At 45.5% G+C, this 16676-nt stretch overlaps 2 protein-coding genes across 2 annotated transcripts; one reads left to right on the forward strand and one right to left on the reverse strand.

The window, feature by feature from the left end:
• Positions 1 to 13: 13 nt before the first annotated feature.
• Positions 14 to 16551, reverse strand: LOC149340788 (uncharacterized). The gene is made up of 6 exons (XM_089549672.1): positions 16514 to 16551; positions 10996 to 11114; positions 4171 to 4290; positions 1703 to 1870; positions 1109 to 1207; positions 14 to 162 (listed from the first exon to the last, which is right to left on the reverse strand). The coding sequence occupies exons 3-6, from the start codon at positions 4279 to 4281 to the stop codon at positions 70 to 72; spliced, it is 471 nt and encodes a 156-aa protein (XP_089405798.1). The 5' UTR covers positions 4282 to 4290; positions 10996 to 11114; positions 16514 to 16551; the 3' UTR covers positions 14 to 69.
• On the forward strand, positions 9578 to 13226 carry LOC149340789 (uncharacterized). Its single transcript, XM_089549673.1, has 3 exons — positions 9578 to 9727; positions 10806 to 10904; positions 13164 to 13226. Exons 1-3 carry the CDS (start codon positions 9578 to 9580, stop codon positions 13224 to 13226), a joined length of 312 nt encoding a protein of 103 aa, XP_089405799.1.
• Positions 16552 to 16676: the final 125 nt, after the last annotated feature.

Consider the following 16676-nt stretch of genomic DNA (forward strand, 5'->3'; position numbering starts at 1 on the left):
ACTTGAGAACTGCTGAAGGTGACATATTTTAATACAGTAGTACGTAGAGTTTTCAAACCACGGCAGCGCTCACGGTGGTGGGCTTATGGGCTGGCGGAAGACCGTCACGAAGGTGTACAGGCCATGCGCGAAGTGCGATACCCCAGCAGTGATTCCGCCCCCCTGGAGGTGGAGAAGGAAACGCGAGCATACGTTACGACGCCCACGGAGGCTGCTTCTCCGGTGCCTATTTTTCGCTCACAACGCCGACTACGCAGACAACGCCGGTGCCGGATTTTCTGGGTAACGGGGCCTTTAACGTTATCGCGTTAAACGTCTTCTTCATAACACCCGCTTGTGTTATGTGCTATAGCCAGTGAAAAGAACGTAGTGAAAAACTCGTGTCTGAAAGGCATGAGATTCACACAACACGTAAGAAGGCAAAGCGCACCTCGTCTAGTATGCCGTACGCTTCAACCTCAGTGTATGAATCATTGTGCCCTTCAAGCAGCGTGGTTTTTTCACCCTTCAGAAACACGAGCTAGACCACATTATTTTGTTGACTCCGAGAATAAGGATTCACCTGCAGGTCAATCGCTGTGACAGAGCCGGCTGGAAAAACCGACAAGAATTACATTAATTTTGCAGCCTGTAGTTGCAAATACAAAGTTTCCGTGCTCACGAAAGAACTAGGAGAAGGATAATACGTTAACTATTCTAGCCCAGATTCACTGCTTGTTTATTTTTTGCCTCTCGACATTAGTTTAAGGAAAGTCACTGGCAATCACAATATAATCGTTATATAGCCCCGGCCATGCCTTAACGAGAAAAGGAAGATAGTGCAGTACTAAATAAAATGATGACGGATAAAGACATTTCCTATGCTGCAACGAAGACTGGGAATTTTACAAGGAGAAAGAATGCTTAGTAATGTTGGTGCGGTAGCGAAGAACTACCAAACCGGAAAAAGTAACGGAATCCTTGATTTACTATGCCTCCCAGCTGTGGGACGTGCTTTGGTGACTCGCTACCATTGCCTCTAGCCTTTTCTCTCACGTGTTTATAATCGTTACCGCACTAAACGTTGTTCCGTGACATGCACAGCCGAGCACAGCGCATGCGCACCCACCGCCGCAGCCTGCATGAGGATCTCGCCCTTGGCTATACCCATGAGCCAGCCGCTGCTCAGGAGGAGGAAGCAGCTGCACACCAGGTGGTACAGGAGGAACTGCGCATGAGCGCGCGAGAATAGTAGGCTAGCATTAATAACTCTGCAACTCTCTCGACGTCGATGCACACGCACGCACACGCACACGCACACGCACGCACACACACACACACACACACACACACACACACACACACACACACACACACACACACACACACACACACACACACACACGCACGCACGCACGCACGCACGCGCGCACACACGCACGCACACACGTGCACACACGCGCGCGCACACGCACACGCACGCGCACACGCACACGCACACACACACACACACACACACACACACACACACACACACACACACACACACACACACACACACACACACACACACACACACACACACACACACACACACACACACACACACACACACACACACACACACACATCCGATGCGATCCGATGAAATAAGCAGCTGTCACTGACTGCAGTCGCAAAAAAAAGACGTTTCGGAACCCGTACGTGTTTCCTGTTCACTCACGTAGAGCGACAGTGGCAGGTAGGCCTGAGTGTAGGGCGACACAATGCCACCCGTAAGCATCACGAGCGAGGTGTAGCCGTCGGCGAAGGACGCCACCACCATCAGCTTGGCCGCATTGCTGTGATTGGTGGAAAGCATTATGACCACCAGCGCCGACAGCGTACCCACCTGCGATGTTGGAAGGGAGGTGAGTGCGCGGAAGAGTCGTCGGGCTGCTTGAGGACGCTTTGGGCCTTCTGAAGCTTAGTCCCTGCTGTAACTGGGTGCTCATAGGAAGGTCCGACTATAATTCTTCACACAGGGCAATTAGAAGATATGGTAGAGGCCTATGTCCTGTAGTGGGCGCAGTACTGATGGTTATAATCATTTGTAACTTCAGTTGTTAAGGGCACCTACCAGGGGCTCCGGAAGACGGGAGCAAAAGTGGCGGTACCCCCCCCCCCCCCCCCCCCCCCCCCCCCCCCCCCCCCCCCCCCCCCGCTTCATTCTCCAACTGTTCGTACTCGGATCATATTTCTGGCAAACACTTCGATTCTGTCACGTTATTAATGTAAAACACAGTGGGGCTGAGCTAGTTGGCTTCTTAACCAGTCGTAAAGCATAGTTTGTTTCAGTAACCTAAACCAATCCTGCCCCAACAGAAATCGTTAACTGAGTAACCTCTGTCCATAAGCATAATTAGCAGAACTGAAACAAACTCTGCGCATACCTTTTTAAGGCAGCCATTCACTTCTCGTGTGTGCATCTTAATAAAGCTGGCTATTTAAATTTAGGTTCTCTATGCATTAACGAAAACACCATTGAACAGTGCAGAATAAATAAAAAATATAAACAAAGAGAATAAGATTTAATCAATATCTAAATAAAAATGGGAATAAACAAGTAATTAACAAAACAAACTCGAAGTCTTGCCCTCCCAACTAAAAAAAAAGTTCTGGAGTCCCTGGCCTCTACAACTTGTTTAAATAACTATAAATGTACCGTCTTGTGTAAAAGTTTGCAGTCCACAACGCTGGTTGCATGAACTGCACGGTGAGCTATAAAATTTTGTAACAGAATGTACGTTGCGTGAGTACTCTAGAGAACGTGATGGAATTTGTTGCCTGGTAGTCTTTCAATCACTGGGCGCGAACAAACAGATGGGACAGCAGTTAATATTTTTAAGATCATTGTAAAATGCCTTGCGCGGTGAGTGAAACAGTGTCATGGTCCGCCTGCAATGCACCTCTCAGCTTGCTCTGCTAATGAGCGAAAAGTATTGGCGCAGCCATGAAGGACGAAGGGCAGGGGTTCGGCAGGACAAGGGTAACGTTGAAACAACGCCCTTAGGGAATGCTTGTTGTTGTTATTAAAACAGTATTGCGATTGGGAGGGTAGAGAGGGTGCCAGCGACATGCGGGCATGGCGGAGACATACAATTCACCATTGGGAAAGTCCAGAAAATAATTAACAAAAAGTTAAAGACACGAAAGTTACGTGTTTGAAGAGTATATCTATAACCTTCACAGTTCGACAAAAGCTAGCTAGTAGCAAAGACACACTTTCTTCCCTGTCTGTCAAGGAAATGCCCCATAGCCGGACATTTCTTTCGAGTCACTCTATTTCAGTTCGTCGGAGCGTTGACGGCATTAGACATCTTTATTAAAAGTTCCCGGAGGTCCACTCCTGCCTTAATTCTTTTTCCAGCATAGTTTCTATTACACAAATCAATCACCACAACAGCGGGTGTACATTATCTTTTCAAAGTGCACTCTCCGTAATAAAAATGTGTTCCTTGTAGAACGGCGTCTTTTATGTGCCTAAGATCATGTAGGACGAAAATTCCTCGGGTCCTGTCGTGTCAATTCACTTAATCCACAGAACTTATCGATGTCACAACCATGCACGGTCTTTATTGAACGCAAACAAGGATTCTAAAAAACTCGAGTGCAGTGATTGCGCGTCCACATTTTCTGCTGTAATATCCGCTGACTTAGGGCCGTCAGCCCTTCCACTTTCACGAAATAAACCATAACTCTGTTCTAACCTAGGTATCCCAGTCAAGGGTATAGTCGGGCCTAGAATCGCTGCTTTAAAGTGTACTCTTATTTTCATTTTACCCTGATTTTCCTTTGTTGTTCACGAATACTGGTTCAGTATTTTCATAGTTTGTGTCGTGCGCACACTGAATTTTTGTTGCTTTTGTAGTGTCACTGTGTAAATTATATACACTTTAATGTTATACAGGGAAATTACATTGCGTCAGTAAAGTCTAAATCAACCATGCAACACACGAAACAACGATTTTCATAATAAACACGTTCAGTGTAAGGAGTTGATTATTCTTGTTGGGCAGGCACGCAAAGTGACAGGCCACAGTTCATCATCATCATCATCACACCATCATCATCATTATCATCATCATCAGGCTACAGTTCAACATGACGCAAAGCGGAAACAAAGAAAGAAGCGCGGCAGAACAAACTCACCACTTCGGCGATGTTGAGGAAGCCGTGCCATGTGACCGTGTACCTGGGGTTCACGCCCAGGTTGCCCTTCAGCTTGGCTTCCTTCATTGCGGCCTGGGGAGTGTCTGCCATAGCTCCTTGCTGGAATGCCGCACGGAAAAAAAAAGAAAGACACAACGTGAGTGAAGCTTATTACGAAGCAGAAAAAGAACTGCCATCTATCCTCAGATGTTTAAGGTGCAAAAGTAAAATTCTAAACAAACGAGCTGGATAGGAGTTGAAATGAATTGATATCAGGGGAAAACAGATGGAAGAGCAAAGTGTGAAAGAACAGATCAATCCGAAGAATATATCTTTGCGTTCACTTTTAGCAACCGAAACTAGTGACATTTATGAATAGCATAGCGAGGTAGTGTTCTGAGTATTAAAACTGTTAAAGAACTGCGAGGCACTATCTTCTTGGAGCATCGCAGTCAACATGTGCTTAGGAAACGCGCTTGTCAAAATAAAAGTGTTTTTTTTTTTTGGTATGAAGCGTAATAATTGTACCAATATGTGATTCAGCCCGTAAGCACACCCAGGGTTTTTTTTTGGGTATCTTGCTATAGTGAGGAATGACGTCAAATTAGGCACCACTCCAAGAAGTGAAGTTGGCGGCAACGGCGAATTAATAATGTTAGAAGAGACCGGTTGCAAGCTACAAATACAATAATTTCTCGCTCCGCTTGTCACCTCACATGTCGCAAAATGTATCTTTCAGTAACATTCGCATTTGTTATGCGGTTTTCAAAATGTAAATGAATCTTTAGTGGATTACATCTGAATGCGCTCTTATACGCTTGTTTTTTGCGTGTCTGTCACTTAACTGCCAGATGGTATTCTGCTATCTCCAGCAATTGCTCCAACTTCAAGTAGTTATGGTGCTTCTGTCATTATAGAGGGTGTTGTCACTGTGTTTCAAAGGGATGATTTATGACATTTTAATTGTTAAATTGACTAGAACACGTTAGGCAAATATTCAAATTTCAATTATTATTCATTAATATGCTTGAACATGGTATCCGCTGGATCAGAAAAGCTAAACTGAAAAGGGGAGCTCTGTAGTATATTAGCGTTTCCTTAAAAAAAAAGCTGTTGCTTGCGTGTACTGAAATCATTTCTATGTTCACATGTAACGTTTGCAGCAAAAACACGCGGAAATTATGCTATCACTGCAGTTTTGCAGCTCTCATCTGTTTATATTCGTAGGATGTGTTGTATCCATTGGTTTTGGTTTCGAATTGATGGATTGGCTATTTGCTTGTTTGTGTTTATGTATACTTGTTGATCGGCTGTTTGTGTCACGTGTTTGTTGTCTATAAATACTTGTGCGCGTCCGATAATTGGCATCTTTGGTCCCAGTTTACGTTGAGTCTTGTCTCTTCGTACGGCCGCCTTGGCCGATACTACAGGATGCATACATGCAAAGTGAGACCATGCGATATGGATTGCGCTACCTTTATTGGCGTCGCAAACCGACCGCGGTAAAATAGAGAAAAGCGAGCACCAGGCACACTTCACTGTCTCGGCGAGCACACGAAAACCGAAAGCTGCGAATCGAAAAAAATTGTCATTACAGCCCAATAATTGTGCAATACAGGCCTAGATATCACCGCTTTTACACCATTTATTTCCACTGCTAAGAAATTACTAGTTAGCGAAACAAAACGCTTCGTTAGCATACGCGAATCGCGTATCGCTGGGCGTTAAGTAACGTGTTAAAAAGTCATTTGAGAACGAAAAGAGAAAAGCCGATGCGATGATGCTAAGTGGCTTGATTAAAATCTGCTGTGGAGACCAATTCAAACACAAGCGAATAAATTACCTTTCGCTGACACAGAACAGTAAACGCAGAGCTCCTTCTCGTGTTGTCTTCGTCTTCAACAAGATGATTGACACGAACTGCAGCTGAGTGAGCTTTCAAACATCGAATATGCCGAACAGATGAAGAGCGAAAACAACTAAGGCACAGGATAAACTGCTTTTGCCATGGGGAAAAAATGCGCAAATATAAAACAAATCAAAGAGGGATGAAGAAAGTAGAAAAGGACACACAAAGTGAACATGAAGCCGAGAAAATCGAGTCACTAATGAAACCTGCGAGGACGGTTAAACACCAACCTAGACGCCATTGCTTTCACGACGAGTGTGGCCATTGCACTGCCTTTGCTGTGCGATGAAAACAGTTGCAAACCTAAAGAACTTAGGCTTTCTATTTTCTTAATACATGTACCTTGTGGTAATACGTTTTGAGCGTGCAGCACTTGCGTTTTACGTGGAGCGCACCGTAATACTATCCGTACCTCTATAACAGTCAATTCTGGGATTTTGTAATTAAAGTCATCCGTTCAATTTTATGACCAGGATAGCTTTAGTTGCTCTAAAATTGACGTTAACTTCTCCGCTGTGGTTTCTTAAAGAATGGATACGATGCTATACTAGGCACAGAAAGCATTGCTACGATTGGCTATTGAGCATCGTTGTGTAAGGCTCCTTGTAGTTAACGGACAACTGTGACTTCGAAGAAATCCAAATGAATACCGATGCAAGAGCCAGCAACCTTCAGGGGATATCAGTTTGGGAAAAAAGCGCAGAGAAACACAAAGAGAACGATAGATCTGCTACAAGAAATTTGCGCATTGTAAATGTCCTTCATTGCAAGGACTTGCAGAGCAGACTTTTGTAAAGAATTTTTGCTCGACGCTTCTCTTACGGGACGCCGTTTTAAGCAATGACCGCTATATGCAAAGAAACAAAACGTACATTTAAAGCCATTTAAGCAGTTCCCTCACTGCAATAGCTTGTGCCTTGGTTTTCCTCACTGTCCGTTTTCGGTAAGTGAAGATACAGCCAGGCAGGGTCAGGAACTGCCGCACGGGACGGCACCATCTCCATGTCATATGTCTCTGCTGCAACTTGACGTTACCATTTTCCCACACTGCCTCAACTCATGGGTCATCTTATGACTCAAAAGAAACAACTACGAAAGTAACGTTGGCTTTCAGCCAACTGCCGCAGAAGCATGCCCCCATGGATAAAGTGGGATTGAGAAAAAAGTTAAGCGCCCAGAAATGTTCTTCGCTGGGTTGAAGATGGCTCTATCTCCTTACAGGTGCCCTTCTGTTGGTGTGTGTGTCTTGAATGTTTGTGCAGAGTTAAGGATCGTTATTCTGGCTTTATTAGACACATAGCTCCCAACAATCCCAAATGAGAAAAGTGGTGACGCGAGTGCTTTGTACCGAAACATGCTGATATGCCGGAGGGAGCTGGGTGTTTTAACACTTCACTCTTGTTGCATCTGCTTGTTAAGCCAACAATGGCGGTGAAGTGAAATTTGCGTTCGTAATCTAGCTAAGTCACAAAAGTTTACACTAATTACACTAATAAATCAGGAACATTACAACAGCGACAGGCAGATTCGAATACGTAGTACCTACGGCAGCCGGTAAAATTGGGAATCACGGTGCACTGATATTTTGCTGAACGTCATAGCACTGCGCGCCTTGTCAAGTCGGACCTTCCATAGCGGAGGATTTTGTTACCGCTAGCCATTTTTAGCGCATTATGGGAGACGATGATGACGTTCTATGCCTAAGGAGTTTTGCGAAGAAGAGAAAAAAGAAGCATTGGCAGCGAGAACAATCCTACCTCGAAGTTTTCTCGCTGTTTTGGAAAAAAGGAAGAGAACGACAACAATGGGCAAGGTGAGCTAGTGCTTCCTTTCTTGTATTCGGAGCGCATGTATATAATTTATTATTATTCCAGAGATTTCGAGGATAGCAGCTACACTGTGCGAGTGCCCGCTGACCCACTGCAAGAGAGTATGACGGTCTACTGAATGTTCAACTGTCGGACTTTGACGTTAGGCTTCTTTCGCGCATTAAGCTCACCGTAGTTGACAGATTTGTCCTTAGAGTGACTGGAGCTTGAATAAATACATATTTTTATTCCAGGACAAACGCTTCACGAGGTGAATTTATACCTGAGGGCAGTACTCAGCAAGAAATTTTTAAGGTTGAGGTGGCGGTAGTAATGTTAAGAGCAACCGCGATTTGCCTTACAATGTGATGCCCACATTTGCTCAGCTTGTATGTCAACAGCTAAATGAAATATATATCTTACAACTGGCCTGTAAAGCCAGTGTTTTCTAACGAGTTCAAAAGTGTCGCCTTACTGTGCAGCAGGTCTCTCTGATCGTGTTCGTTGAAGGTCTACGTTCTAAATAGTTAAGATGGTTTATTTTATTCGGGTACATACCGCTTTATGTGCGCAGCCTTACATGCTTATGATCATCGATGGGGGCGCGATCTTTCAGGGTGGCCTGGAAATCAACTTCGAATACTTTTGCACAAGAAGAGGCATAGCTTCCACTGTTGTCACGGTAAGCAACTTTTTCGCAGCCTCTGAAACGCAAGGCGCTACCCATAAAGTATCGCTTGCACAATTAGCTTGCGTGCGGCGTCACGTATTTTTTATTTCTTTATTGATACTGTCAGCCCTGTTGCAGTGCGATTACAGGAGTAGCTTGTAGTGATTTTGTAACGAGGTAAAATTTCTGAACCTTAAAACGGTCTTCATGAGGGTGGTCAGCTGGTAGTTTATTTCGGAAAGTACCTCTCCTGAAATTGACTATGTGCACTTGGGCCCCCTAAATAAAAAGAAAACTGTAATGAAAGGTAGCTGGGTACAATGCTAAAGGGAAAAAATCTGACCAAAATCTAACCGGAAGCGAGCAGAGTGGGTGAGGGGACAAACGCCGGTTAATCACATCCTAGTCGAAATCAAGAGGAAGAAATGGGCTTGGGCAGGGCATGTAATGCGAAGGCAAGATGACCGCTGGTCCTGAATGATAGCTGAATGGATTCTAAGAGTAGGAAAGCGTAACACGGGGTGGCAGAAAGTTAGGTGGACGGATGAGATTAAGAAGTTTGCGCAGATACGGTGGCCGCAGCTGGCAAAGGGCGGGGTTAACTGGAGATACATGGGAGAAACCTTTGCCCTGCAGTGGGCGTAGTCAGGCTGCTAATGATGATACAGGTCACCAAAGGGGATGTACTTATAAGCGACACACTTTACGAGTTGTCTATCCAAGAATGACATGTGCATTTTATGGTTGCCCGACTATAGCAGAGTCATAAAAATGCGTAGTACTAGATCAAAGAAAGACAGTAGGTGAGGGAAAAGAATGTCATGAGGAAAGAGAGAGAGAGAGAGTAGAGAAATGATATGACGTGCACGTACAGAGAAGACACTTACTGAAGCTGTGGGCTTCAAGTACTGAAGAAGGTGTCACATGTGAATCAGCCCCTTTGATCGATGAGGGCGGGGCCCGAGCCTTTTCGTCCAGGAGAATGGTCGATTTTCCCTCAACTTGGCTCAGGTGTTATCGATGACGCTGTTCGTGGTGCTGAACATTGCCAGCGACGTGACGGGCGTCTACCTGTGGCTGCGCTACCTGAGCTTCACCTACTCCCTCATGGGCGTCTTTCAGTCGGCGCACAGCTTCCTCTCGTCGGTCGACAGCTCCACCACGGTGTTTGTGAGCAGCCGCCATTCGCGGGCATTGGCTTTAATTCTAGGAATATATTATGACAACCGGCGTCTGATTTGGTGTGGTAGCTCCGACGTAGCGCGCTAGGCAATGGAATAACAACTTTACGGCCATTTACATGGCCACCTTTAACCATTAAAAACATTAACACTTCTGAGGAACGCCTTCCACTCAACTTTAACCGCTACCAGTACATGTCGCCGACACTTTTCGATAATCACTTGCTTTACGCAGTCGCTCTAGCTAACCTCAGTGCTTAAAATTCGAATCCCGAGAAATCTCATTATTGCCCTCAATGCTGCAAGTGATGATGGTGTCGAAGTGACATGCGTTCTCAAGGAATGTACTAAAATTATACATATGTTAGCATTGATCACAATGACACAATGACGAATGTAAATCATAAGAAAAATGCAGTGTACAGTAGATTAGACAGAACTTTGTGTGTAGTTCTTGCCTGTGTTCAAGTATCCTGTCCCTGGCCAAAAGACGAAACATCGAAGGTCATATTTGTTTTGGATGTGCAACCCATGTGTCCATGAATGCTTATGGCGCGCTGTCTGGAGCAGGCTGGTTCATATTATATATTTTTTTTTTATTTTTTTTATTTATTTTATTTAGGACATACTGCAGGCCCAGTGAAGGGCCCTGGCAGGAGGGGCACAATAAACACAATACAAAAAAGCACAAAGCGAAGGAATGATGATTACCACTGGAAGCTTCTTCAGCACGGGCTATAACGAAGCTGCGGCTATAACGAAGTATAATTGCTGGTCCCCTTACTATCATAACGAGGTTCAACTTACTATCGTTTAATTTTTTCTTTTAAAATAACTATTCATTTGACTTAACCTATGCGGGCTATGCGGACTTTCAATCGTAAACTTCTATCTTGACCTCACCGCTCTGTTCTTAAGCCACCAATATTTCCACTGTTTCGTACTAATAGTTGCCGCGGTTGCTATCTGATTGCCTTCGCTATTTCTAAACCCTATAGAGGATCTTCGGGATGCTTATCATGCCTACGGGTTGCGTAATAATGCTGGAGGCGTGCGCCCTCTTACAGTCGGTGCTGTACTACGGCGTGGGTTCCATCTTTTTCCTGGCCGGAGGCATCGGTGTTCTCTCGAAGGGCTACGAGGGCGTGGGCAGCGTCGTGATCGGGGTACGTTTCCCTCTCTGATTCGGCCCTCGCACCCTTCCTCAATGTGAACCATGTAAACCGATACATCAAATGCGAAAAAGGTGTAGTATACCAGATTCCGCTGTCTTGTGGGCGCATGTATGTCGGTCAAACTGGCCGTTGCATGAATGTTTGCTTACAAGAGCACAACTTGCCGTTGGGAAAACCGCCGTCTTCGAATCTTGCCAAGCACTGTATGGAATGCAGGGGCTGTTAGTCTTCACTCAATAAAACAACTGTTTTGTTTAGGCATCCTAATAAATTGACAAGAGAGGTATCAGAAGCCTATCATATCTACAAAAACCAGCCTACGTGTGTTAGTGACCCATCTTTTGTCCTGCATGACCGGAAATTTTCTTATCAGGACGCGCCTGCGTGATTGTATAAGTTTTGATGTTTTTGTTTTTCCTTTGAGCATATATTTTCTGCGTTTGCGAATGAACGCTTAATTGCGAGTCAGCGCTTGTGGTGTTCTCTTCTTTGTCCCTGTCCTGTTTGCGCTGAATATTTTCCAACTTCCTCAGTATGATGGATGCGCACAGTGCTGACACCAACAGCAGAATGCTTTTGCCATTAAAAAGTGTTGAGGCCAATTGGAGCATATACGCGCGAAAGTGCGCTTGTGACTATGTACAGTCATTCACGTCACATGAATCAAAATTTACAGTGCATATCTTCCTCCTGCGTGATTAAAATTCCCTGAGTCGGTGCACGGCCTGCAGGCAGCTTTTGCTTTCTGGCTAGGTAGATATTTACTTGATACTGACAATTTATATTTTGAGCCGCAGAGGAAATGGGTGAAATTCTAGTTTGAAAGCAGCGCAACCGTGAGAAAGAGAGAGAGAGTGAATGACTATTTGCCGTCCATGTATAGTGCAGCTTAAGAATAAATGGCTTTGTTGAGCACATTTATTTCTAACTCAGGCGCTCACGGGAAACATCTTTCGATTACCACGCAGCTTGTCGACAGCGCGCAAGAAAATAGGTGAATGTAGAGCTGCATCTTAAAGAATGGCGCCGCTTTAGTTTCTCATAACGTCATAAAACCCAGTCCAAACGTGTCGTGAATTTCCTCGATCTGACGTTATTTTATCAGTCTTGACCGATTAAGTACGTAACAATCAAAATGCTTCTAGATGCCCGACTGCTTCAGAAGGGTTTCCACAAAATCCACCGCCCCTTTAATATTGTTGTTTACGCTAGGCAAAACATCATGCGTAGTGCTGTATACCTCACTCTTCCTTGGTTTGACACGCTGTTGAATGAATGGCTGGAATTATTAATAAAAAAAAAGCGCGGAGTGGGTGGGGAAGGTTGCTTCATGGCCACTGAATGGGTATGTAGAAAGGAAGTAGGCTTTTGTAAAAATTTGTTCCAAAAAAGTGTCGCTTAGAAGAAAACATCACACAACTGGCCGATCGAAATTTATGCCACGAAAGAGCTTTTGTACTTGAACACACCTATTACTTCTTTGATGCCCTTGCGTTTGCGATAGCTTGGAATCTCTGAAACGTTAAAACCACACAAAAATGCGAACAACTCAGAGCACGTTATTACTTATGAATGGGCGGATAGCGGTCGAACATGACGTATAAGGGCCTTCTCACATGGGGAGACCAGAGTGGAAAAATTCGGCGCAGTCTCTGACATTGCTATGCAATTTTCGGTGTGTGCTTTAACGTAGCTCATACTCATCGAACCGTGTTCGAGCGGCTCGTATATTTCCGAACTCTCCTCGCGGTTTCCGCTCTGCTGCACCGGTGGCGACTGCCACGTAACCGCACTTTGGAGGATGTCACAAAGCTCCCCATTGGTTAGTCGCACAGTAGTCACACCGACAATACGGTTATTTCAACCGGGCTTAAAGTAATCTCAAGCCGCCTGGACTAGACCAAATCTATATTCAATCATAGACCGACTGAAATCGAAACGTGCTGTGAAGATATCAGATAGTGCAACCAAATTAAAAGTCAAGACATTTTAGACTGGAACATTTAAGGCGTCTCTTTTATGAGAGGGACCGTAAACGCTTGCTTCCTCTTACCGTGTGGGTTCATACATGGATTTGCATAGTTGAGCAAAGGCGCTTCGTACAACGTGCATATTCTTCAGAGAGGTTGTTTGTGAATTTCTTTGTTTAATTTTAACGTTCCTGTGTGCTTGTATGATAGCATGGTGATGTGGGGGTTAACTCTTATTATTATCATTTTGGAACCTGTTTTTCTGCATTTTTCTCCACAGAGTTTTGCCGTCGTCCTGGGAGTGATTATGTGCATGTTCACCATCTGTGGATCCAAGATGTAATCTCGACGGCTGCTATGTGCTGTGAAATTTTGTTTGAAGCTTCGTGCCTAATCATCTCATTTCATGTTGATATTTTCTGAAATTAAACGCGTTTCTGTACCTTATAAGAGTTGTTCAGGTCTCTTTTGCTCTGTTTCTAATAAACAAGAGCGCTTCCCGTCATTTAGTTGATTAATGTCCTTGCGATCATCTGAGGAAAAAAAATGTACTGTGCTGATTATCAGCGAATGCTAACAAAAGTATAGGAATTAAAGATAATGCTCTCTACAGTGCACACTGCAGCAAAACCACTTTGTGTAAGAATTCTCGCAACCGGCGCCTTGTCTGCAATCCAGCTCGTGAGTTAGACCTCACATAAGACGAAATATGTTGAAAGGAATGATGACCGAGGCAAGTCTGTCTACACCTAAATTCTGAGTCCGCGCATAACTGGATGCAGCCAGAGTTCTTGTTTAAGCTGTGAAGTATCTCTCCAAACGCTCTTGCATCCCGGGTCAGTTGCTGTAGAATAAGTTGAATACAGCCTTAGTTGCACCTGCAAGCTATCCTGGCTCGTACGTACGGACTCTCCAGGCTGCTCTTCTTGTCAACGTCATTAAGGCTACGGATCATGTAGTCACGGCATGTCCTGGGCATGCGCGCAAGAGATTGTCGTTTAGCAGCGACTCCACGGAGGCCTTCGAGCAGTATGCGGATGAGCCTGAAGGCTCGCCCGAATACTGCACATGTACTCTACACATACTGCACATGTACTGCACATACTGCACAATACTGCTCATGTATTACGCACATGTGCGTGAAGCGCCACCACGCGCAGGCGCAGAAAAGGGGCATGCATCTCCATGTTCCCGGGGCTGGCTTGCTCATGTATTACGCACATGTGCGTGAAGCGCCACCCCGCGCAGGCGCAGAAAAGGGGCATGCATCTCCATGTTCCTGGGGCTGGCTTGCTCCGCCTCTTGTGACGACTGAAGGAACTTTAAGCCGTGAAAAAAAAAGGGTCGTGGATACTGTGGTCGTGGAAAGCCAAGCTGTCCTTTTGTTGCAAACCGGACTGTACTACTTCCGAAGCGCGCACGCGCACAAGCGCGGGTGCCATTATCTCTCATGTAAAGATATGAGCGCACACGCTCGCGTTCGCTCGCATCTCGCGCCATACGCATGCGCAGACGGGCTCAGGCATATGCGCGTGTTCGCAGTTGCGCAGAGCGCACGCCTCAGGACAGCCGATGCCTTGGCGCGTTTCGAGAGCAGACCACTCGCAGAGGAACTTGAACAGGGCGCTTGGCCGGAGACGTGGCGAACCTTCCTGTTAATAGGGGCACTCCTTCGTTTCTTGCGCAAAACAGGTCTAGACTCGCATCCGTGATTAGGCGCGCTCCTTATTCGCCTGTAAATATTCGTATCTGTCTGCTGTGCACATCGACCCCCACCATAACACTCCTTCTTCAGCTCTTCTCCTTCCCCAGCGCAGAATAGCAAGCCATACATTGATTTTTCCGGACGACCTCTCCGACTTGTTCGTCTATGCAAACCGCTCTCTCCCTCTTGTCGCTTGGTCTGGCTTTGACCCAGGTCACCTGAGCCATTGGGCACGATTTTTTTTTCTTCAGAGGCTATGATAACATTGTAGCATGTCTCCTCGTCGACCGCAGATGTAAGCATGAAATGCACTGCAGGAACGGCGGAAGCTTCCTAGGGTGGCTCATAGATGATGATACCCGTTCTCGGATGCTGGTCCGGTCTTCTGGCTGTTTCACCCGCCTGTTTTGTTTTAGGTGAGCCCCTTGCATGGCCTCCATGGCTGCCTTCGCGGCTTCTCTATCGTTTTCGTCAGCTGGACAGGGTGCATGACCTCTTTTCCACTTTTGGTGCTTTATGTGACACCGTGCTCAGCTGCCTCCATTTAAGTGATGGGCGGCGCACTTAGCGCCTCTGGGCGCTTTCGCTATTTTGGCCATAGCACTCGCCCGCTCTTAAGTCACCTAGCAAACATTTGAGCCATGGAACGAACGGATAAACCATGACGAAGATGACGATTTCTAACACCGAGGAGCTACCAGACAGAACACACTGGGCGAAAGGATGCGGCAGTGGCCGAGGGATCCATGGCATCGCGAAACGAAGCTGCTTATTTTTCGCTGCCTCTGGTATCAATCTCGTTCGGGCATATATTACGGGGAAATTTTTTTCTGCTGGAAACTATTCCGATTTTTGCAAGGTTTCTAATAAGTTCTGCTTCACGTTAACCCCCAGGTTCGGCCTCGTGTTGGGCTACAGAATCGTTTCGACTTCTAGAGAACATTGGCTTTAATTTGCTGAGAACTGGTGCTAAAAGCAACTGGTCTTCATCCAGGTTGTACGCAGCTTGAAGCACACACACACACACACAAAAAAAAAAAAAAAACGTGGCACTACACTTAACGTTTAATGACTACGGCAGTTGTAGGGCGATTTAATTTAAGATTATTAAAGAAGACTTCATGATGCTGCTTAACACGAGAACGACACCTTCGTCTAAGCACAATATTTGGTTTGGTTTATGTGGTTTAAGATCCCAAAGCGACTAAGGCTATGAGAGACGCCGTAGTGGAGGGCTCCGGAAATTTCGACCACCTGGGGTTCTTTCACGTGCCCTGACATCGCACAGTACACGGGCCTCTAGAATTTCGCTTCCATAGAAATTCGTCCGCCGTAGCCGGGATCGAACCCGCGTCTTTCGGGGCAGCAGCCGAGCACCATAACCACTGAGCCACCGCGGCGGGTAAGCACAATACTAAAAGGACATTTATAAACGCTAAAACCACTGGTCATCGTTACAAACGACTCGGTTTAGGCTTTGGACCTGACCTGAAAATGATGGCAAAAGAGGAATGCATGGCAGGCTTTTCACACTCATATGGTGCAGAAGGTTATTGCGCGATGCTAAAAAGGCCGGCAAGGCTACGTAAAAAATTTCTCTGAGCTTTTGAATTAACAAGAATTTTTTAGACTAGCGGGTTTTAAAGATTATGGTATTAGTTTCAATTCGAACTGAGAAGTAGTAAGACTTCTCTCGTTCTTTCTGCTTAAGAGTACTGCCAGAGACAATATATAAATGCTGGAAAACCAACATGCTTCTAGAACTGCAAGTGAGTAAGTCCAGTAAGAATTAAACGCGCAGGTTCCTTTCCTTGTTTTCGCTAGAAAACAATACAGTACAGAAAGAGGCAACGAATGAATCAATGAAAGCTTACAGTACCCAACGCACACCTGCAGAAACGGACAAAATTACGAAGGGCACTTACGTGCTGTGAATGCGAAAACACGCATGCGGGGTGTTCGGCTGCGGCGATAGCGTACTACTACAATGCAGTAGCCAGGGAGCCTAATCTTATCGAGCCGTGCGAATGGGAGTAGACGAAGACGACGATACCCAAACCCAGCGTGAGATATTGGCAGTTTATCTCG

Source organism: Amblyomma mixtum, chromosome 6 (genome assembly GCF_055824585.1).
Source record: "Amblyomma mixtum isolate Tamu chromosome 6, ASM5582458v1, whole genome shotgun sequence".
Lineage (NCBI taxonomy): Eukaryota > Metazoa > Arthropoda > Arachnida > Ixodida > Ixodidae > Amblyomma > Amblyomma mixtum.